Here is a 23,834-nt window from a genome sequence, read left to right as displayed (position 1 = left end):
TGTGGGGGGCCAGAGGCGCGGAGGGGGATTATGATCGGTGCCGGCGAGGGATTCCCAGACGCCGCCAGGTACGGTGGGGATTTCATTTCTCTTTTCCTTCCCGGTAATTGTAGCCTTGTGCGGTGTGAAGCCGCGGTGCCCCCTTTGCCTTCTCCGCGAAGTTGAGGAGCGGGGATCAGGTGGTGTGTCACAAATATCGCCTCCGCCTCATTAGAGCCCCGCATCTGCGGGTGTGCGGCACCCGGCACACACACACACACACACACACACACGCACGGATTTGTGAATGGCCGGCGGCGAGGGTTAGGAGGCTCCCCGGGCTCTTTTCCTGTGGGTCAGGAGCGGGGACTCGGGGGTCGCAGCTGCAGCCGCAGCGGGGTCCCGGGTCCCCGCGGCGTTTCAGCGCCGAGCGGGAGGGTGCGGGAGGGTGCGGAACCCGGCCCCTACCCCGCGGCCCCCTCAGGGCGCCGGGCGGGGAAGGGAGAGCCGAGAGCTCCTGCTGCGGGGGAAGCGGCAGGGCGCCTCTCTGAGCACCACCGTCGGTATGATTTAGGAGGTGGCTTTGAGAAACGGGACCTTTAGAGATGAGCCGTGCTCAGAAGAGGCGATCGGCTTAGCTCGGGGCTGGAAAGTGTTAAGGAATCTCTGGGGAGAGCAGGGAGCTGCGCCCGGCAGGAGGATCCGTCGGATCCCCCGGCAGCAGCCTCCGGAGCGGGGCTGGTGGAGAGCTGGGGGGGGGCGAGGGGGAGAGAATTGGATCAGGACTTCGGAATATAAAGGAGCCCCCTCCTTTGACCTGCTGAGTTACAGGGTGATCTCTGGCGAAATAGTAACAGATACTGCGGGGGGACACACACACAAAAAATAGCAGATCTCATTAAGAAGTCAAACGGCTGAACAGACTTCTGTAGAACATGAGATAAAACCCCATAAAAGATAAAGAAATCAGCAGCAAAGTAAGAGAGTTAAGACTCTCCAGCTTTTTTTCGGAGTGGGAATCAGTCAACAGGAGCTTTTAATTAATTTTAATGGAGGAAATCTGTTTTAAGGCTTACAATAAGCTAATAAATCCAAGGCACAAATCCGTGTAAGTTCCTGTACTGTGTGTGGAAGGTACTGGTTACGTTTCTTCAGATGCTGCTTTTTGCAATGTAGAGCTCAGCTGAACAGAAAGGGGTGCCTTGCATGAGGAGCAGGAAAAGACACTAAAGCAAGTCAGAGCTCTCTCACACACACAGAGGTGTACGCACACACACACAGAAAGACAGGGTGTGTGTGTTAAAGAGAGGTTTATTTACTGCATCTAACCTTACAGTGCTTGCAGGGAAATCAGACCAGTTTTGAGGATGAGTTTGATCACTCCTTGGGTTGAAAAAAGCCAACCAATCAGACAAAAAAAATCCCACAAACTTCCATGGACTTAATTCCTTGCTTCATTCACTGAAGTGGTCTTTCTCCAAGGGCACCTTTATGTATTTATAGTTTATGTATTTGTAGTTTCAGAGAAAAGTCATGAATTGGTTTTGGATGTATGTATTTTTGGAAGCATTTTTTCAAACACTTAGAAGGTGCCGTACCTATGCCTTTATCCACCTTTCCTTCCTTTCTTCCTCTAAAGAGTCAATGTATGTAATGTTATCACTGAGGCATAATCAAAGAGGTACAATAGCTGTTATTTAAAAGTCACCATTTCTAAGTGACAGAAGTGCTGTTAAAATGTTAATGTTGCTCTTATTCCTGAAAATTGTGTGAGAGGGGAGATTTAAAACATCATTACTATTTGTTGGGGGTTTGCTATTTAAACAGATGTTCTCTATCGTGATATGGTAGCGAGACAGTTAAAAGTAAGCGAGTTCAGGCCTGGAGTACTGTAGGTGAAGCAAGTCAGAGCCCTGTGTAAATACAGTGTCTGTAAAACTACCTGTGACTAGAGCAGTCATCAGTGTTTTCCAAAGTCCAAGGCTGCAGCAAGAAGTGGTGCTGGAATGCACCCAGCATTCTTAAAAGAGTCGCTCCTCACATACACCCACACCCTGTATTTTGTATAAGGTGATGTTATCTGTGTTTGGCTTTGAGAGTCTGGATCTAATTTGAGCCACTGTTACAAGTCACATTTATATCCTGGCCTGCTGGATAGTTTGATTTAGGATGTAGACATATCTCCTTTGCGCAACCCTACACCCTCCCAGTTGGAATCTGCATTACACAGGCTATGGTTTCCTTCGAGAATCAAGAATGTGCTTGCCTTTAACTGCTTAAAATAGCAGTATCTAAAATGTAGGATGTTATTAGGGCTGACTTCCCTGACATTCCCGCAGAAAAGGAGGAGAGGCATAGTTTTACCCAGTCAAGAAAACAAAAAGGGAGTTTAAACAAGCATCGCTATCAGGCTTTTCCTGTACTGCGCTTTCTATTTAAAGGACTATAAAGCTGGCACACTTAAGATAATATTGTTTCCAGGAAGGTGAGAGCTTTATTTCTTAATCTTTTCTGCTACCTCTTTAATCTCAAAATGAGTTCATTTCTCACTAGATTACTTTCATGTAACTTTCAGGCTTTTACCAGACGGATTCAAATCCAGTCCATTAGTGACCTCTATCTGTGGGAAGTGTATAGTCAATGGTATTTTTTCCTCCTTTTCTTCAGCATAGTGGATTAGAAACACAGGCTATAAATTGATTTGGTCTTTTATACCTGCAAATCACCTAGCTGGTTAGGTTATCAATGCCATATCCATTATGGACAATACGATTTCCTAGTGTTTTAAACAGGAAAATAAGAAAACTAAACTCCAGTTCCAAACATGAATTCAGAACTTGAAAAGAACTCTAAATCTATTCCAGCCATTCCAGTGATAATATGATGAACATTGGCAAAAATCAGGAAGATAAAAAGTATCCAGTGGTATTAAACATCAATAATAAAGGAATTGTATTTATGTTCATCTGATGGTTTAATACTTACTCCAAAGCAGGCTGACTCGATGTGAAATTTTATTGCCCCTGAGTGCTTACATAATAACTGAAACTTGAGACAAACACTCAGACCAGATATACTATAAGTAGACTTTATGGTAGCAGGGTGTTTAAAAAATGTAAAAAAAAAAAATCCAGCTGTGTCTATATTAGGAATACATGTCAGAGATCAAGGAAAAGGGGGTCTTTATAAACAGATGGTCTCTTTTAGGGGATTATTAAACCCAGCTTCCCAATACTAATTTGTCTCTTGTTTATACCCACAGCTATATTCCATGTTTTAGTTAGTGATTGTAAATGGCAGTTGAGGACTTGATCAGCAATATCTCTGGATAGGTGAATACCATTGTTTGACATTTCCCAGATTGTAGTTGATTACCTCAGCGCTTGGTAATATGATGTTTTTAGGTGTTTCCTTCCCTCCCCCTTGGGCAGTCTTTTTAGGAGTCTTTCTGCCAATGCTTTTTATTTATTTCCTCAAGAAACCAAAAGAGATGGAACTTGCCTCAGAGGTATAAAAATTGCTTTTTCTTTTCTTTTGGTGAAACAAATATTTATATTATTTTTTGTCTATTATTAAAAAAAAAACATAGAAAAGAATAATATATAGTTATTATTGTAAAGAAGGCTAATTTAACATACACTGAAGATATGAGCTTTAGTTCCCCTAGAGCTATGTGTAACCTAAGTAATTGACTTCTTTTAAAGAAAAACAACCACAAAAAAATCATCATTAAAATGTGCTTCTTGACAGGCATGTTTTATTCATTTATTTAAAACAAACCCAAACATTAATCCATAGGTAATACTCAGGAAAGAAGCATTTGAAATAAAAACTATTCTGTTTAACAAATTACATTCTAGTCACATCAAACAATACATTCCAGGAATAATGCAATTTAATCTGGTATTTTCAGTCACTAGTGAAAAGTATTGGGACCTTCTTTACCTTCTCTTTTTTTTTTTATTTATTTATTGGTGTTTTACCCAGCTAACAGGCTTTTTTTCTTCTTCTTCAGTTCCTTCTTCTGACATGGCCCTTTGAACTGAATCAAAATTAAATACTAGCAATGACTTAAAACAAATCCATCATGCTCTATTCAGCATTCCTGAAAACTTAATGATGCATGAAGAGGTGTGTAAAATATCCCTTCTAAAAGGAAATCTTGTGCTCTTTATCAGCTCTACCTAGAAACAATCTCCCGTATATTTTACTTCAAGCTAGAACTGCTTTATTTATTAATTTGTTGTAAAAGAAACCTTTTCTAGCCTAGCTTAATGTGAGGGTGTATTTATAAAAGCATAGGGCACAGAGAATTGTTGATCATTCAAAGGTAAACTGTCACTGAAACTGATCCTTCAGTCCTTGAAGACAGAACTCGATAGGCTTTTGAGGTACAGGATCAGACCTTTGCTAGACTTGGTCCTGCAAAGCCTTGATTTCACTTTGGCCCCAGGTGAGAGGTGACTTGCTTCCAACAGGCCCTGGTTGGCATTTTGTAGCATCTGCCCCTTATGGAAGAACATTAAAGGTCGCAGATAATATTCTGGCCTGGCCTTCAAGTCAATACGCCACTTTCGTAACACTTAATCACCAGCTACCTACTCACAAAGTAAATTATAATTGTAATTGCCTGCAACAGTTATGGATTAAAGACTGCAGTAAAAATTTTTTTAAGAAAAAGAATAATTTTGAAAGGTAGTTTGGGCAATAATCTTTAGATGACTGTAATGGTCTCAGTCTGGTTTTACAAATCCCAGCCCAGGTAGGGACATATTTTGGGACATATCTTGAGCCACAGAGTACAGAAGAGGGCATTTAGTTCCTTTTATCATATTTACTTGTGAATATATCACAATGAAGATGTTTGGATGAAGGGACAGAAGTTCTGCTCTGTGGTGGCCAAAGTTGTCATGGGTAATCTAATTATCTTAAGGATGTAAAATCATATAGATATCAAATCGGTTCCTTCCTGAAAACATGCTAGCTATGATTGAATTAATCCAAAACTATTCCACAAGCTATATTCAGACCAAATTGACAACAATTTTTAATGTCAGGGCTCTTGACGGAGAATTACAGGCAAAGGATTCTGGAATTCCATCTCTTGGACTCATTAGCTGTTCACTGTCATGCATTTCTGTGTTCAGCAAGGTCTGAGCAGGCAGACGCAGACACTTCTCTCATAGTAAATGCTGTAAACTGTACGGAAGTACTATAAGTACTATGTGACCTATTAAGAGCAGGAAAGGTCAGAGCTCTGAATGAAAAGCCTCATCAGCACCTTCTGAGAACTGAAATCAGTGCGCGTCAGTGTCACTCCCGGTTCCTGCTGGCAGCTTTTGTAATTCCTTCACCAAAACCAACAAGGAAAGTTAAACTCAAGAGAAGGGCTTTTCTTGAGAGTACTTCCAGTCCTGCCCCACGTAGCCATACGAGTAGCTCCTACCTCACTGAGCTGTTCCATAAGAGGTAGCCAAGAGACGTCATGTGAAAAAGGGTTGCCCGTGTGGGAAGAGGACACAGCGCTCCTGCAGCGCTTCCTAGCCCTGCTTGGAGCCCTTGGTTGCACCCATATGCAGTCCTCAGTCTTCACACAGGTTGCAGAGGACCAAACCATGGTCAGACTGCCGTTCTAGGATCATCAACCACAGGCTTGTAGGTTCAGAGTTACAAATACTGAGATCTCCTGTATGCTTTTCCTACAGAGAAAAAGAAACCCGATACTAGAACTGTTTTGAAATGGGTACAACATTCACAGTGTCATTGGAAATGAATGCAACAAAAATAAGTATAATTTTATATCAACATCTTAGTGACAGGACAAGAGATTTAATATACAGTTCTGAGGAGGAAATGCAGGTTTTATATATATACATATATGTCATTTGTGTATTTGTTACATTGACTTTATCTGTAATCACAGAGGTCTCTGTCAGACCCTTCAAAGCATATATAATTAATTTTCATTCAAAATTAATTTTTTTTTGATGAACTGCAAATTAAATTAAATTAGAAGAAAAACTCATATTTTTCCTTCGGTGTGTTGGAAGTTTCTATACTGGGTAAAAAAACGGAGGTGCTCCCAAGGTCGATGGAAAGAGTCTGCAGCAAACTTACCTGTGCTTATGAAATAGAACTTCACAGCTGAAAACCTGCTTTTAAAATTAATGTATTTGATTCCAGACTCAATCCCTCTCTCTTTCACTGGCAAGGTAATTTCAGAGACACTCTTCTCATGATTAGAGATTACTCATGTGAGTAGTAATTTGAATACTCAAAAGTGATGTCATTTAGCTGTAATTGAAGATGATACAACCCCAGCAGTGTGTCTCTGGTTATACTGATGTACATATGCTTTCATTAGGAGTTTCTTCATGTGGGTATGGGAAAACAAGCTATGTAGGTACAAGTGATTAGAGCAGAACTGCATCTGGGTTAGGATTGTAGCAGTGTAGGTGTTTGTCACAGACACAGCCTACATAGGTACAATTCTATAAAAAATACCTGTAGACTAGGCATTGGGTGTGCATGTCATTTAATGAATTACGATGTTGGTAAGTGGGGTGCTTTTGCTGAGCCTGTTGCATGTCTGAAATGCTAGCTGAAACCATGTGAGGTGTCTCTGAAGGAATATTTGTTAGTAGCACCGTATAATTTAATTTGTGATCTAGGAAGTTTTTCCTAAGTGGTGCTTCTTGTGTCATTGAGGTATTTGCATCTAACTAAATGTACCCCATTTAGCAATCTTGCTTGTCTGGTTTCACAGGCCACCTCATTGACTGATCTAGGTTTAACCTTATTCTTATCTTCAACCACTTAGCTTTGGAGTTAGTTGCAAATGCTCCTAGACTAAACATTATTTCTTGAGCCGTATCAGTTGAAAACTTACTGTTTATTTCATAATTTGTTATAATTATGTAAAAAACCAAAACACTTTGATACCTGAATTGGTGTGAAAATTGGTATGAACCTGGATTGAGTGGTTGGAGGACTCCAATTTAATGTCTTAATGCTCTATATGCATATTGCATCATGTTGTACTGATCCATTACTGTAAGCCCCCGCATTATTCATTGAACAAGAGAACCTGGAGATGGAAAAGACATATAAGGCTAACCAACAGCTTACAGTCATCTCTCTAGTACACTCCTAAAATTTTACTTCTTGATTTAAATGTTTTCAAAGATTTCATCTGAGGCATTTTATTCTTTGAACTGCCCATAGGAAATTAATTTCCAACACAAAATAAGTAAATTAAACAAGTAAAAAGTGCTGTCATCCAGCCTGATACATTTCTCCTTCTTTAAGACAAATTTAGCAATCTAAAACAAATTTCCTCACGCTGTAGATGAGTATACAGTTAGAGACTGCTAAAATTTCACAGAATATGAACACATACACACAGACACACAGAGTCATTCCCAACTGTATTGCTAAATCCTGTGTATCAAATTGGTATATGCCCAACAGTGATTTTTGAAATAGCTCATTCTGGCCCTCTGCCAGGCTGCTCAGTGAAGAGCTGCTTCTTGCAGCAGTTCAGCAGTAAATTGTAAAATGCATTTTGCCAGTAGAAGTATTTTTTTTTTTTATTTGAGGAATTACTTTCTCTGTTAGATAAAATTAATTTCAGAACCTTATTCTTTAGCAGTTGTACAATAGAATAACAGTCTTTACTTGGAGAGAAAAGTGTCTACCATTATAGCTTTGAAAATACTTGGGCAAGAAAGAAGCATAATGGACACCTCTCATTTTTTAAAAAATGTGCGCTTTGAATGCCACAGACAGAGCCAAGTCCCTTATAATTGCCCAGAGATGCCTAAGCCTTTGTGGCAGAGCATCTGACAGTAAAGTTACTCTAAGGGCTTTATCCATGTTGTGCCCTATCAAAATCTCTTTTATATTCATGTGGTATTGTATATTCATAATGATAAATACACATGTACATGCATGCAGGGACATACACAGAAATGAAATGTAAAAATAAGAGATTTCTGAGAGAATTAGAATGGAAAAAGATCATTTGCCAAAATCTGTTTCCTTCTGAAGCTTAGTTAGCATCTTCCTTTTTTATTATTTAACTAGATAGCAGGGCAATCATTGATACTGTAGAACTTGTTTGCTTTTCTTCCCTAGTGCTTTCCCCCCAGAGTTCACAGAGAACTGTTTTCACAAGTAGTTTTCACAATCTAATACAGTTTTAAAAAGAATGATGCAATTAGATTTCTATTTTTTGTTGAGTGCTGGCTACAGGATGCTGAATCCCTGTCTTCACACTAGAGCCTTAGTTTTTAGTTATGTAAAATTCCAGTAAAATGCAGTGATTAAAAATCAAATAAAAGGGGGGGGAAAAAAGCTAACAAATCAAACCAAAGCAAACCCAAAAGCAAAACTAAAGGAAACCCAAACCCACAGCCCAGGAACTGTGGAAATCTCAATGATAACAAGATGGTTGTTTTCTGTCCTACACTGGATAATCTTATCAGTATCTATTTAACTTAATATTTATTACCAAATAAAGATTTCAACTAGATAGCCTATTATCACAGAAGTCAAACACTCAGCTCTATCCTCAGATCAGCACAGTAGATCTTTATAATCTGGAATAAATGAGATGTTAGAGTTGCTGCCAGCAGCTCTGGCAACAGAAATGTTGATCTGCCCAGAATCTCTTTCCTGCAAAAATTCCTTATCAGCAGATCCACACATCCTACATGGTGTGACTGTGGATTTACAGATAAGAGGACAGAATGACTGAAAGCGGATGGATGGCATGAGTATAAATAGGTCATGAGTTACCAACTGTGGAGCTTGATCCTGAGCACCAGGAGAGGTGATTATAAATTTCGGAACCCCTCTAAGGATAAGAAGCTCTCTAGGTAGAAAGGTTTGGCTTTAATTCTTCGCCCTTCATTTGTCCAAAGTTGAAAGTGCATAAATCAGTCTGTACGAGCAGAGATGACTCTGAAATTCATAACCACTCATCTCTGTGACATTGATGGAAACTCTATTGGATCAAATGCATAGGTATTCTAATTATGAACCTCTGATATTCAGAACTTCCCTTAGGCCATTAATATCTCATATGCAATCATATTTTACAAGCTGCCGAATGATTGTCTGGTTATGCATGTGCTGACCGAGAGAAGACATCCTACAGTCTAGCCAACCAGCTGCAGAAAGATGATCCACTTTAAGAACTAGGAGAATAAACACCTTTACATTTCAAATAACATCAGTATCAGTTCACAAGCTACTTAGGTCTTGGGAAGAAATATTTGGTGATCTTAGGAAGGGGTGTTTACGTATAGCCCTGTCTTGTGTTGAATGATAACCATGTTTGACAGAAAGGCATTCCTTTTAACTCCTTCAGTGCTGTGCTAAAAGAGTATCTCCTGCTTGTTAGAGGCAGAAATAATGCAAAGACCTGTAGCCTTGCTCTGAAATTTACACTCTCTTCTACCACCTGGGGTACTTTTATTAAGGTATTCTGATAGTAGCATACTTCTCTCCTGTTTCTCTCTCACACACTCTCTTTATTTTTTAAATACATGCTGCAGCACAGGCTGAATCAGAATTTTTAGTTAGCTCTTCAGCTAAGAAGGATCTCTCTTTCAGGCTGGAGTTCCTTCTGTTATATCTGTCATGTCAGGTGCATTGAGGACACAAAGTATCCTAAAGATGCTATCCAAACTAAAACAAGCAATAATGCTGAAGGAAGCTTTTATTTTCATTTAAATATTTTGCAGGTCAAGTATTGTAGTAGTGTACAGAGGGAAGATAAAAGCAGGAAAGGGAAAGTGACTAGAAATTAACTGGGGGAAAAACAGGATGAAAGTGAGTAATCAAGATTGTCCAGACTGAATGAAGCGTGGAGACAAACAATCAACTTTCTGTGCAACAGGAAATCAGAGTTTCCTAATGATCACAATTTCAACCACCTCAGCTGTTACTCATCTGAGAGGAGGACAGTTTATTGTCATGAGAGGGAGAGGTAGGGCAGTGCCCGATGTAGGACGAGCTGGGGAGAGAGAGAAGGATCAGTGAAGTTCCCCCAGTTCTTTCTGTGGTGGGCATAGCCCACGGGAATCATCAGACAGAGTTAATGGTGTCTCAGAGCGTATTAGCTCCACAACAGAACCCCTACTGGTTTGGTGAGCTTTGGTGTATTCCCTCTTAATATTATTGCATGTCTTCAGTTTTGTGACCTTAGAAACTGTGTGTGTTAACTGTAAGATACAGAGTAAAGATGGGATGGATAAAGCAATTAGTGAATAACTAGTCTCAAATTTTCCTCTCAGGCATGGATATATACACAGAAAGTCTGCTTGACAAAGATAAGTCAAAGGGGGCACAATGAATCTTATTTGTTATTTAAAAAATATATTATATATCCTGGCAGCTTTTAGGTAACTTAGTTTTCTTTTGTCTGTAGACCTCTCATGTGAAAGAGATTAAAGATCCACTATGTAACAAAAAAAGAACAATTAGGGGAACATTGGGGACAATACAGTGGGGGCAAATGGCACTGAAGTGAGGCTTTATTATTCTTGCTTATAAGAAACACGCTGAAGGAAATGATCATTGTGTGCTGCAACATAAAGAATTGTGAACTTCCTTCTGTGTCATCAGCGCATTTATGCGGTCCTGGTGATTAAATCACTGGCTAAGTTTGATCACTGATCAAACTCTACCTTATAGCCTGAGCTTGCAGTATGCTCTTTGCCCTTGCAGCTGAAGGCAAGGCAGAATTCAACACCGGGTTCTGAAAACAGTGAGGGGACAAGAACTCGGGGCTGAACTGGCAGCGGTTGCAGAAACTCCCCCCATATATGTAAATATGAGAGGGTTGGCATTTCTCTTCCCTCAGGCCCAACAAATGCCCACAGTCATCAACAGCACCAAGTCCGGGTGCATAATATGGAGGAAGGAGATCATTTATGGCCAAGGTTATACTGAAGATACGTGCCCTTGCTTTGTTAGAGAGGGTATGCAATTATTTTATGATTTCATGATTCTCCACGAGTGTTCTGGTGATAACAATATTTGGAACAATATGTAACTCAACTTATTTGCTTACTTGTATTCTTGCAGAAAGTCTGGTAAAGAAGCTGACTAGAATTCAGTTACCCTAACTGTAAAAAAGAAAAAAAAAAAACCTCAGTGGAAAGATGGCACTGTGTGAGTTAACATGTTAGCCCTTCATTCTTTCAGATCAAGCTTCCTGTGAGTAATAAAACAGGAGTCAGATGAATTTGGCTGTTCTCAGTCAAGCCTCTCATGGATAGTTGCCCACACGGGAATAACTACCGCATAGATTAGCTCTGTGAATAGTTCCAGGACAGGTGTGGGGCTGAGCTGCATCGGCAGAACCGCTCCAGGGAACTCGTGTGTGGTGTTCCAGTCAGTGGTGTCTGTTTGCCCTTTTCACGAGGACTAAAATTCAGCCAAACATGTTTTTTAAGTAATTGTTTTTTGTTTTAGGGAGCTGGAGAAAACTTGTATTTTGTCATATATGCAAGTCTTTTATTAGACGTTTCAAATAAATGAAGTACAAATGAAAATTAAAGTACCCCGAATTATTTCTTACTAGCCAAAATTTTGTTCCTGAGAACAAGAACAATGTTAAAGCTTCTGACCCGTCTTTCCTAACAGTCTAAGACAAATAACAAAAAAGGGCAATATTTTTAAAGCTTAAGAGGGGACAGAATGACACAGGGTTTCTCCTGCTGAATACAAAATCTTTCTGTTTCTGTTTGAAATCCAGACATAGTCTACAGTGATCTATATGAAATGAAAGGTGGACTCAGGTAAACCCACCACTATTAACAGAGCCTCATTTTTCCAGTCCCTGTCAGAAGTGAAAAGATTTATTAGGTAAGGGGGATGAGCTGCTCTTTAACCTCCACGTCCTCTTCTTCCTCTGTTCTTTTAAAGCAGAACAGAGCCTAAGTCACACTGTACAAGTCATTGTTAAAAGTATGTTATCAGAAACAGACTCTGCACTACTTTTCCTGACATAAAAAGAGGCAGCAGAAATGAAAGATAGAAGGAAGAGTTAATAACAGCATTTGATCAAAGGAGTGCTGACGCACAAGCAGGTTCAGAAAGCTGCTTGATATTAGATGTGTAGCGCTCGCATAAATCAGGGCTGGATCATTTTAAAGCATCTGAATATCCACATAAACCAGAAAACTTCTCTATTGAGTTCCTTGTTAAAGCCGTGACTGTAGGCCAGCCTTCCTTCTTTGGCAATAAGGGGAAAGGACTGTAGTCCTGGAGCTGATGCTCTGCTGTTTGTGCCCTACCTGCCTCTGAATCAATAGAGGGCCCTGCTCTTCAAATCCCTCACACAAAGTAAATATTTTTTTTCTTGATTTAACTGGTGATTTAAGGAAATGCTCTGGCATACAATTGCCCAAGGTCAGGTTTACAGCACTGCTCTAGTTACACGCTGCAGTTTGGAGTTTCAGATTCACATGTACACACAGTTAGGTAATTTGTTGAGGTATCTATTTTTACTTCAGTTCCGTTTCTTATATCTGTCTCATAGCAATTGCTATACCTGTTGTGACTGACATATTTTCCATGGCATTTTTCATGCATTCCACCATTGCTGTATCTAACGAAGCTTGGTTTTCACATGCTTGTGACCATCACGGGCTTGTAGCATGGCTCTAAAAAATTGACCAGCCTAACCTTCATGTCCTTCTGCCAGATGACTACAGACATAATGGTTTTATCAATACAGCTGTAGACTTTGGCACTTGCATTAAATTTCAAATGGATCAGTTTTACTGAATTAAATAATTTCTCTTGCTACGGGAGCTCTCTAATGCAAGAGCGAGGAGAATAATGACGGCAGTCCTTTATTAATTTGCTGTTTTTTAATTTCAATTGAGCCTATAGTTGTGCATATTCTGATGATGGTGTTGTCTAAGAAAGATAAGAACAGTATAAGGAAATTGCTTTAATGTTAGTAAGATAATTGAGTACTACTGCTTTGCAGGTGAATGGTTACCTTCTGAATCTACAGTGAGACTTTACACTGTTGTCTCCAAACAGAAATGGGCAGTAAAATGTGTGGAGCTTTGCTAGCTGGTAACCAGTGATGTCTTTTAATACATGATTTAGCCGCCTTTTCCAGTACAAATTTCAGTAGTATCCCAGACAGAGTTAATATCTAAGAATAAATGTATTCATTTTGTTACTCATTGTTTCCTATATAGAAATGAGTATAGTGTTTTGCAACTAGATATAAAACAATCTGAATAATAATGAGCCACATTCTGTCCAGTTCTATTTGATCTTATATTCTGCTCATCGCTTTACTAGCCTAATGCCAATTTGTAAAACTTCAGTGAAAGGTGTCATTACAAAAGAATTCTGTGGTGTTTGATAATATCAAATGACTTTCTTTCATGCAGAGAATTATTCATATACAACATGAGACCTGGTCAGTCAGAATTACAAAGCTTTAAATTCTTTTCTGAAATGAAGTTCAGGGCAGTGGTTTGTACCCACGATTATGTATGAGTGCACGGGTCATATTTATAACTCCACTGACTTTATACATATGAACAATCTAGATGGATAAGTAACTAGCAAAATTGCATCAATTGTGCTGCATGTTCCAACTTCAAATAGCAGTGTTGCAAAAGTGATCATTCTTTTAGGAATGTAATATACTGCATCTCTCACCCTTGCTCACTCTCCCTAACTACTCTCTTAACCTCCGATGCTTAAAACCCCAGATATATTGAAACCTAGGTCTTCTCACCAAGATTAGAAGGTTATACTTTCATGGCCCTATGATTCTATCTGTTTTAACATCTCTTATCCGAGCGAGCTACTTTAGGAAGGAAGGTTCCCTACTAGATATAGGTATAAAGCTGTCATTCTAGACTGTGTTGAAATGAGATTAGAGCCAATTTGACAAGAAGCAAATTTCCCTTTTCTTCACTTTAGTTCCTTTCTCCCAGGTAATTATACTAGTTGAATTCATCAGCCCGATGTATCGCTTGCTTTTCTGGCAATTTCCGGTAGGAAGATTCTTCTTATTATAAATAAGTATGTGTGCTCTATAATTGCTGACAATCACACAGGGATCCTGATTTCTTTCCCTTATATGCATTGCAATGCTGCAAATAAAATAATGTGAACTAAATATCTCTGTATCTCGTATTACTGGCCAGAAATGAAGGATCTTTCTGACAAGTTTTCACTATTTAAATCATCACCAATACCAATAAGGGAAAAGGAACTATAAGACCTGAAATAGCAAGAACTAGTGTGTGACTGGTGACACTTTCACCACAGATTTTCTCCAGTATAAATCCAGGTTTAGTCTTCTGAAATCTGGAATTATTTTACATCTATGTAACTGAAAATGAAGATACTTCCTCCTTGTTTCAAATCTTCATCCGCAGGGTAAAGCAGAAAGAAGATAAGCATCCTTACATCAGACCAATTGAGAGTCTCACTGCAAAACGTATTTTGGGCTGTAAATAACCAAAATGCAGTGGATGTGCAGGACTGTGTGAAATGCCTTAAGTAAAGTAGAGGGTGCTGATGGTTTATGAATCAATGCCTGGATATCAGTGCATTGACAAATCAAATGGGTAACTATAAAGAACTGCCTATTTGTACATGCCACCCATAGTAGAATTTGAGAAGCAAGTGCAAAAACCTACAACATTTTTGAAAGCAGAATCAAAAGTAGAACATTTAGTCCAAAGAGAATCTTCAAGAAATCAGTTTTTTTAAAGCGTGTTAGATTTTCAGTAAAAATAAAAGAAATGAAAAATAATCCTCCAATTTCTATGATACACTGTGGAAAAAATTGGTATTCCATAAACAGCAAAATTATCACATTATCTGATCCAAGTTTCTTGATTTATTTTAATGATTAACATGCCATCCTGTAGAGGAACTCATACTTCTGCTTAGTATGTGGCCATTCTGCCACTTGAGTGTGTGGGACCTGGGAGAATAATAAAAATTAACCCATCAAACCAATTGGCTACTTCTAGCCCAAGTGCAAGCATTAAAATAGTTACTGTAATCAGATAATTCTTAATGAATCTGTAGCTTCACATTTTTTTCTGATTTTTTCATATACAAACTGAATTTGGAATAAATAGGGGGAGGACATCGTAAGACCGTCCAGCAAGTATAGCAAAAATCTGAAGAATACCCTTTTTTGAAGGGTCTCCACATATATTTAAACTCACAGAAATGTTTTGTGGTTATCCCCATTTGAAGGATCAGGAAGCATTACGCATTGTATTAAGTTTTTGAGTGATGAAAATATAGTGTAAGGTAAAATATAAATCTGAGATAGTTTCTGAAGAAGCCCTTTCTGAAGATCAAATTTTTTCAATCTGACTTTTTTTTGGTTTAATTGTAGCAGTATTGCCTGCAAAGTCCACAAAACAACAGCAATAAATAATAAAAGTCATAAGAATAGGTAGCAGGTTGGCTGGCATACAATGAGAATTGAAGCAAAAACCAATCTCCCTTGGTAAACGTTAATATGAATTATTAAATAAAACAGTGGCAAAATACACTCTGTCAAAAGCAGTTTCCTTCTAGAGGCATGGGAGGAATCAAAATTTATTTCAAAGGATAGCTTTTATGCTTGTCTCCAAAATCTGGTTTGCTTGAATTGCAGAACTTATCTCTGTACTAAAACTTCCCAAAGTAATTTCCCAAATAAAGAATGTTTATTGGGATAATCTTCGCAATATGAGGCTGATCCTAGAAATTTCCCCTATATAACTGAAATTTTCCTTCTTGGGTGTTTCCTGGAGAGAAAGTATTGTAATATTGTAGTGAGTGTGATTCTAGTGGACTTAGAGTATGGCATCCAGGAACTGATTTGATATTTAGTTTATCTGACGAGGCTTGAATATATTCTCTGTAATTTGAACATGCAGGACTGTCCTCAGTTGGTCTGTACTGACATAATTTTCTTAATTACCTCATCATTAGATGAGTTATGCTAGTTTAAGATTTGAACTAAGGAATGAATGGTCAACTAGATGATCTGATCTCTAGATCAGCTTTCCAGAGTAACAAAAATTACGGAGAATGTCAGATATTAATGATGAATCCATTCCTCTTCAAATTAACACAAAGTCATAAATTTTATCTTTAATTTTATGCTCAGAATTGGCTGAAAATTTTAGAAATATGTAAATAAATTTCAAATAAAACATTTTGATTTGGGGAAACAGGGTGTCTAAAGTGATGCAGAATTACTTATTTGCTGCTCTAAATGCTATTTTGATCCTCATAAATCCCTGAAATTTAACACGAGCCCGTGTAATTGATTAATTTGGATGTAGCCCATTTTTAGGTATTTGTGTGACTAATAGCACCAAAAAAAAGCTGAGAGTTTCTGTTTAATGTAAGTGTTTAATATAAAGTTCCTGGAGTCAGAGACCTAGGTGATATTTTGGCCTTCAGCAAAATCAATAGAAATAATTCCCACCGACATCAAAGGAGTGGGGTAACTTCTTCTGACTATTCTTTCCATATCCTTTATGGCTAATTAGGACTTCATTCAAGCACATCATTGAGTATTTGCTAAAACTTTTAATATGCTTATGAGCTCTTTATGCTTCCTCTCTCATGCAAAGGAGCATCCATCCAACAAAAAGCCACATTTAAATGCTTACCTTGTGACCTGATTGCTAATTTTAGCTCTACTGTACAGCCTGATAAACCACCTAGAAAGGGATATATTCCTTTTCTTCCTGCTCGGTGCACCGATGGAACACGGGTATTGAGACAAGCACCCTAAAGCCAGACAAAAAATATTATACAGACACCTGGAATCTAAGCTAATACATACAAGTTCCATGTATAATTGAGACTCAGTATTGCATGTTAGCATCTTTCAGCAAAACTTCCTTAAATTATCTAAATGAAGTTTGTAGAACTAGCTGCCAATACTAGTGTGTATATTTTGCCATATATACTTGTAATGTTCAGGCTTGAATCTTCACAGACCCTAATAAATTGCCTTTCTTTAAAGTGCTTGTCTCCAGATGTCAGATAAAAACTACTGAGAGATGCTGAGTATTCCTTGAGAAACTGAAAATTGTGATACTTGTCTCATTAGCTGGAATACTGTCTTTACTCTTTTAGCCTCTGTCCCAAGCTGAACATCAGGACATTGTTCTAAGAGCAAGAATTACACAGTCTCCAAGAAATTATGGAAGCCTCATTTCTAAGCACAAATAAAATTAGCTTTGACAAAGCACTGGTGTATTAGCATTGAAAATATGCCTGCAGTCATGGGGCTGGTACAGCTGACATAAGGAAACTTTCTTGTCACTTAAGATAAATTAATTAATGGAGTTCGGTCATTTGGAATAGCAGAAAGGAATGACCAGGATTGAATCTTACCATAGGATTCATATCTTCTCCTTTGACAAAGAATGTACTCACTACAACATCATTGTCTTCAATTGGAGCTGTGGGTGAGTAATTAAGATAATGGGAACACATGGCACTGAAATAACAGCAAGAGTCTATTGAACACTGGAAGAGTTTTTGTCCAGGCCCCTATTCATAAGGTCTGTTATGTATATATTCCAGATCTTATATCTATATGCCCAATTTGCTAAACCCTTACAAACGCCTAAATTTCCGTTCACTTCAGGAAACCACATTCACATAAAGTAAGTACACGTGTTGTGCACTGTAGAAACCTCTGGAAAGATACTGTGATCATTTCTGTTATTGAACCCTGCATGCATCTGGTTCTTCTTTCTTTTCCTAGTCCTCCCTTACTCCCATTGTGCACCTCCTCAAGCTCCTTTTCCTTCCTAGATGGACTTCAGGGCAATAAATTATGTTAAAATAAAACTTATTGCAACAAAAGTAATGCCTTGGTGACATAAGCTACTATGTTGCACACAAGATAGGGAGGTATATTTTATATTTGGATACTTTAGGTGGCATTAACAACATCAATATTTATATTGCTGTAAGCTTAGCTTGCACGAGAGTGTCATTTATATAGTGTTATGTTTCCTGCAAGTATTCTTCCTGTCACATTCATTTCTGGCATTTTGAAGGTAAACATACAGCGGAACAAAGCCATGTATATGGACTTTCCAGTATTTTTATTGTTACAGCTATAAAAATAATGACCTTCATGCAGCTATCTGCAGCTCTATGCAATGCCTTAAAATTCAGAGGTTCTTTGTGATTATTAATAGCAATAACGTTATCTCAGTCATGTGAGAACTGTGGCTGTCCAGAATGAATGTCCCTGGTAAAACTACATTGGAAAATATGCCCGTCTGTATTGGTTAAAAATATGAGTATTAAATCAAAGAATCACTTCTTCCATTTAAAATATTTCTCAAGCATTTTGAGCAAAATCCTGGAGAGTTGCTGTCATCAGAAAATCATTAGGATTATCAAGGAAGTATTGATGTCTGAGCTGAACTTCCACTAATTTTTAGGTGTTGCTATAAAAACATTAAAAATGATTTGCTGCCTGCAAATGTTTGTGATAAGCCTATCAAGTGTAGTAATAACAAGCGAGAAGAACTAAAACTAGTTATTTCAAGCAAATACCTTTATTGCTATAGCTTTGTTGCTATAAAAAGAAGGAAGATTTAAATCTGCTGGACTATTTGAGTTTCTCCAGACTGATAAAAAATACAATAGGTTTATTTAATTTACTTTTTTTCACAGTTTTGAACAATTTAGGGCAGAAAACATAATCATTGTTTATTAGTACAAGTCCCATACAAATAAACAGAAGTTGTTAAAGCATTTCTAGATCAAGTACACAAATATTGTGCATTATGTTCATGTTCCTTGGTGCGTTTGCACAAAGACACTAAATAGCCTAAAATGAGATCTGTCTTTCTACAGAAATTTTATTTATAGTTTACTTGATTCAATTTTGATATTATACTGTCATTTTCATTCCCTATAATAAGTTAATGGTATGATGGAACTATTTAAAAGCATCATAGTGTGGGTGAGTTCTAAATCACGCTACTTGCCGAAGCGTCTATTACTGAAATAATGCATGATGAGCACTTTTGTGAAATTGTGTGAAATCAAGTACAGACGTGGTCAAAAACTATCACCAGCACCACCACTAAAATGGTCTTTAAAAGTTTAGTAACTGAAGAGCCACTTAGTGCTATTGTGCTTTAGTGATTAGAGAAGAGAGAGGCTTATTACAGAAACTGAAGTGAAATCCTGTGTCTGCAGCAAAAAAGTTTCCTGTGTTTGATTTTGCTGCCTTTTTTTTTTTTTTTTTCCCTAAAGGAAACATGTGCTTTTCACAACAAAATTTATTAATATTGTGAGGAGAGGCTACACAAAATCCAACTATTTAGCTCAGAAGGGAGATGCCCAAAAGGAGCTGATATTGTAATGCAAAAGCTATTAGGTAGATAGGGAGAAATAAAATATTCCAAAGCGTCTTTTTCATTATATCAAATCAAGTGTCTATATAAAGAATACTGTAAAAATAGACAAATACTAAAGTGATTATATTCTCCATAGTTAGGAGCTATCCTGCTGGAGTCAGTTTCATGAGATATCCATAAAGTCAAAAAGTTATGATCAGGAGAAGTACCAGCTCATTATATGGATAATACGACATTCTTAGTTGCAAAATAAGAATATTTTATGGACATGAGGATATGTGCCCTTGTAAGGGAGTGAATAAGACAGCTGTTAATCATTGAGGAGCTAGGTAGAAGCTTAGGAACTTGTTTACAAATATGTGAACAATTAGAATTTATGAGCTCTTTAGTCTTCAGGACTTTCTGAAGCGTCTGGTAATGGCCACCGCTTTTGACTGGTCTGGCTTGCCCTTCTTCTCCCTTCTGTGATGTATAGCTTCTATTTTCCATATGTAACATTTATTTTTTTCTAGTCAGGATCTTGCCATTTACTATAATGTTTTAAAAGTTATACTATCTTCTTTTCCATATATTTTTAGCACTAATCCCCTCATTCTGTCTAATACCGTGTAGCCTTTCCAGCATCTACTTACCAGGTTTAGTACTGATTAAAGTGCATTTATCTAAGCTGCTACTCTACATTACTGAGCTATATTTTATAAATATTTTTCATGCATATATATATATGCACCTGTGCATAAATACTGTCTACGCTGCGTACATTTCTTATTAGAATTCTCAGCCTATGTAGCATTTCCTGTTTCACATTTGATTTCATGAATTATGAAGCTATTGTAATAAAACTGTAGCAATTTTTGCTACTGTAGGATTAGTCTGCAACAATAGTAACAGTATAATAACTTATTATCATAGCACGACAACAAAACAGATAGAATGTAATGATTTAATCTAGATGCACTCCTAGAAAATACCTAATATGAGAGTTTTTCATCCAGCAGAACTTGGGAGAGACTCAAGAGGGTTAGCATTTGGACACGAGTTATGAGATCACAGTGTCATTTCCTGGGGATGCTATGATACCACAGACAATGCTTTTTATTTCTATTTTTACAGATAAATGTAAGCAAAGCAAAACTCCTAACCCTACTTTGAGTGACATGTATTTCATTATCCCTATTGTAGGGAAACAGATGAAGAGAGACATTTTTGTAACTCCTTCCTAGTAAGTTAAATTAGTCTCAGTATCAGCGTTAGAACTCTGTTACTGAGTTTTCTGTGAAGATGACACTGAAAAATGCAAAGACAGAAAGGCTAATAGAAACATGTATTTAAAAACGGATGTTCCTTCGTCTGAGAATGCACCAAGAGTTAAGGAAACATAAATTCACCCTGGAAGTCTGGAAGATTTGAAACAGTGACTCCTGAAGCATCCTTCATAATTGGAGAACGTATGAAAAGGAAGGAGAAGAAAAGAAGGAAGTGGTCATCTTTGTTATTGTGGCTCATGGTTCTTTGCCTGTATCATAATCAAGGATTTAAAACACATTTTGAGGCAAATATTTAAGAACATAGATATCTGTGAAAAATGGGATGGAATGCAATTTACATTAGCCAAAGATAGAGGGAGGAGTCACGCTAGCCTAGCCTGATAGCTGTATTTAACCAGATAACTGGTTTTCTAGAAGAAAATTATAGTGCACCTTCTTTATCTGTACTTCAAGAGAACATCTGATATGGTGAAATTACGTAGCCTGAGGAAGAGACTTAGGAGACCTAGAAACAATTACTTATCAAAGTGTAAAGCAACTGAAGAGAGCTAAAGAAAATGAGTAGTTTGTCTCCAGAGAGATTAATGTCAGAATTCCTCTAGAATTATCTTTAGAGCTGACAATTATTAGCATTTTTATTTAGGAATTTAGTTTATTAGGAATAAAATTGACCAATGACACAAATTTGAGATAACTGTTATAGTGCTGCAATAATATATGAAAAATCTTTGACGGTTCTGAGACCCAGAAATAACAGGTTTATGATGAAATTTAGTAAAACAAACAAAAATATTAGGCATTGATACATTTATATTGTTAATTAACAAAAAGTTGAACTTGCGGACTGGGAAAACAGCAGATGGGAAGGGAGACTTGGATGTATGAGTCAATCACAAAACAATTGTGTGACTTGGCCATAACAGAGAGAGAGAGAGAGAAAGGAAAGCAAAGAAAGAAGGGGAGAGAGAATGAGAGAAGGAAACCATCTTATGTGTGAAGCAAAGTATTTCCAGTAGGTAATAAAAACTTGATGGTTAATAGTAGGAACGGTAAAACTATTTGGAACATTGTAGAGAGTACTCAAAAAAAGATGTTGGAACTGAAGCAGGTACACGGACCAGCTGTTTTGATAATTAGAGGAAAGAAGAAGCTATATTACATGAGGGGACTGAAAGAGCTGGACTTAGCCTAGCAAAATAATAGCTGAGAAAAAGTATGATTGCTTTCTATAAATAAACGGGGGACGGGAGGAGGATGAGCTATTTTTGCTAAAGGACAAGGTTACACAAGAACAAATGAATATAAACTAGCTATGAATGCATTTATTCTGCAAATTCATAAAAAGGGTTTTAAGATGGAGCTCAAATGAGATGAATGGGATTATATGACATGATTACTTATGATAGCAGGGAATTGGATTCACTGACCCAGGATGCCTCCTCTAGTTCTACAGCATGTGCTCATATGAATTGCAGCTCTGAGCTCAGACCAGTAGATCACCTATTTCTGTGATTAGTTGCTTCCTCTGCTGAGATCTTGTTCAACATTGTCTAAAATCTCTTCAGTTTTTATTTCCAGCGATGATGCAGTCAGGGAGACAGTTTTGGATTTGTTTCTTTTCTTCTTCTTCCCCCCCAGCCTTGTGCCCACCCTCTATCTCTCTGTCTATTATGTATAAGGGTAATAATGCTTCTGCATTTTCCTGTGAAATTTCAAGTTTTGCTTCATGTATTTTGGCAGAAAAACAGATGAGGGTGAGTGGAGGCAACAAAGTACATGAAAGGTAGGTGGTGAACCTTCTGAGAAGGAATTATGTCTGAGTAGCAACCAGTTTTACAGCTACTGTAGTGCTACAAATTTGAGCAGTAATATATACATGCATGTTACATTTTAATTTTTTGTATAAAAGGCATTAACAGCTACTTTGATTTAACATTAAAGAAGAATTTTATTTTTACAGACATACAGGAAATTCAAATACAGAGATGTAAATATTTCTCTGTTGATGTTTTGTATAAGTTCTGCTGATTCCACAGAATTTTCTTGCTCTCCCAGATCACTGAGGTGATTCTGGGAGCAACTTGATGCCTCAAAGTGCCACACTGGCTCAGGTGACCAGATTGCCTTAGGTGATCAAGGTGCATCTGCTCATCATGATGACTCAGATTTCTTTCTTCATGAATGGGGTAGACATAATTATCTTTTCAAGAACAAGCATTGTTGATAATTTGCTTAGAAGGACACTTGTGTAAGGCATGAATAACTATGTAAAACTGTCCAGTGCGCCTCGAAGAATTAGCTCTATAGTCCTTAGACATGATTTTGCAAGAACTCGTTAGCCAAAAGAAAACCATGTGCAACTGGTCAAGTGCCATACATAAAAAAATCTCTTTACTAGGCAGAAAATTTCTCTTTGCCTTGCAATTGGTTTTGAAAAAGAAGTAAGGAGATCTTTGGAATACAGGTGAATGATTTGGAAAAGTGGTAGCAGAAAGAATGGAAATTCTGGGAAGAGTTAAACTAAGTGCTAAACTTTTTATTCATCCACTGTGAGTTGTGAGAGCTATTAGTCAGACAATGGTAAATCAGTCATAATATTCAGAATTTCATCTCTGTCTTCCTGCTGCTGAGCATGTGCTGGCTCTGACTATGGTATTGTCAGGCCTGTTAGAAAAATATCAAAGGAGTATGAGAGCAGCAATGCAGAAAAATTTGAACTTGTGTGTTGCATTATGCCCTGTCAGTCACAGTGAATGTGGCCTGACACAGCATGGTATTTGTACCCGGATGGTCTCAAGGGCTTAAAATTCTTAAATGAAATTTTCTCCTGAGCTAAGTTATTAAAAGTTTCGTCTGAATATGGAATGAAGGATGTGGCCCTTCAGAAACAATGGTGTCTCAAGAGATTCCTATGTCTTTGTCAATTTAAAATGATGGCAAGCAGTAGCAGCATATTTATTGTATAGCAGTAACTATATTAATAGCCACCACATAACAGCTGAAAAACATTCCTTTTCTATCTGGGCATGTCGCCTTAGTACATTAGCAAAGGTTCAAGAACAGAAGATGACAGGCTTTCATTGAGAATCATGCTGTTAAAATAACATTCTCTCCTGTGCCATAGCTTCTGGCACTGCAACCCACCATCCCGTCATAAATTGCTGACATCACCATAGTA

At 37.8% G+C, this 23,834-nt stretch overlaps 2 protein-coding genes across 3 annotated transcripts in view; one reads left to right on the top strand and one right to left on the bottom strand.

Moving 5' to 3' along the window:
- LOC106887857 (retinoic acid receptor RXR-beta-like) overlaps positions 1 to 224 on the bottom strand; it is an 18,506-nt gene extending 18,282 nt beyond the window's left edge. The window contains exon 1 of the mRNA XM_014941621.1: positions 42 to 224. Within this exon, the coding sequence (XP_014797107.1) occupies positions 42 to 224 (183 nt within the window). The remainder of the gene's footprint in view (positions 1 to 41) is intronic.
- FLRT2 (fibronectin leucine rich transmembrane protein 2) overlaps positions 1 to 23,834 on the top strand; it is a 67,331-nt gene that overhangs the window by 4,272 nt on the left and 39,225 nt on the right. Inside the window, exon 1 of one of the 2 annotated variants that reach the window (XM_014941870.1) lies at positions 3 to 68. The exons of the other annotated variant lie outside the window; for it this stretch is intronic. The gene's annotated coding sequence lies outside the window, so the exon portion shown is untranslated. Of the gene's footprint in view, positions 1 to 2; positions 69 to 23,834 lie in introns of those variants that run through there. 2 annotated transcript variants of the gene reach the window in all.

The sequence above is a fragment of the Calidris pugnax genome, unplaced genomic scaffold (assembly GCF_001431845.1).
Source record: "Calidris pugnax isolate Ruff unplaced genomic scaffold, ASM143184v1 scaffold56, whole genome shotgun sequence".
Taxonomy (NCBI): Eukaryota; Metazoa; Chordata; class Aves; order Charadriiformes; family Scolopacidae; genus Calidris; species Calidris pugnax.
Note: the sequence above shows the minus strand (reverse complement) of the source record. Positions and strands in the feature narration are given on the sequence as shown.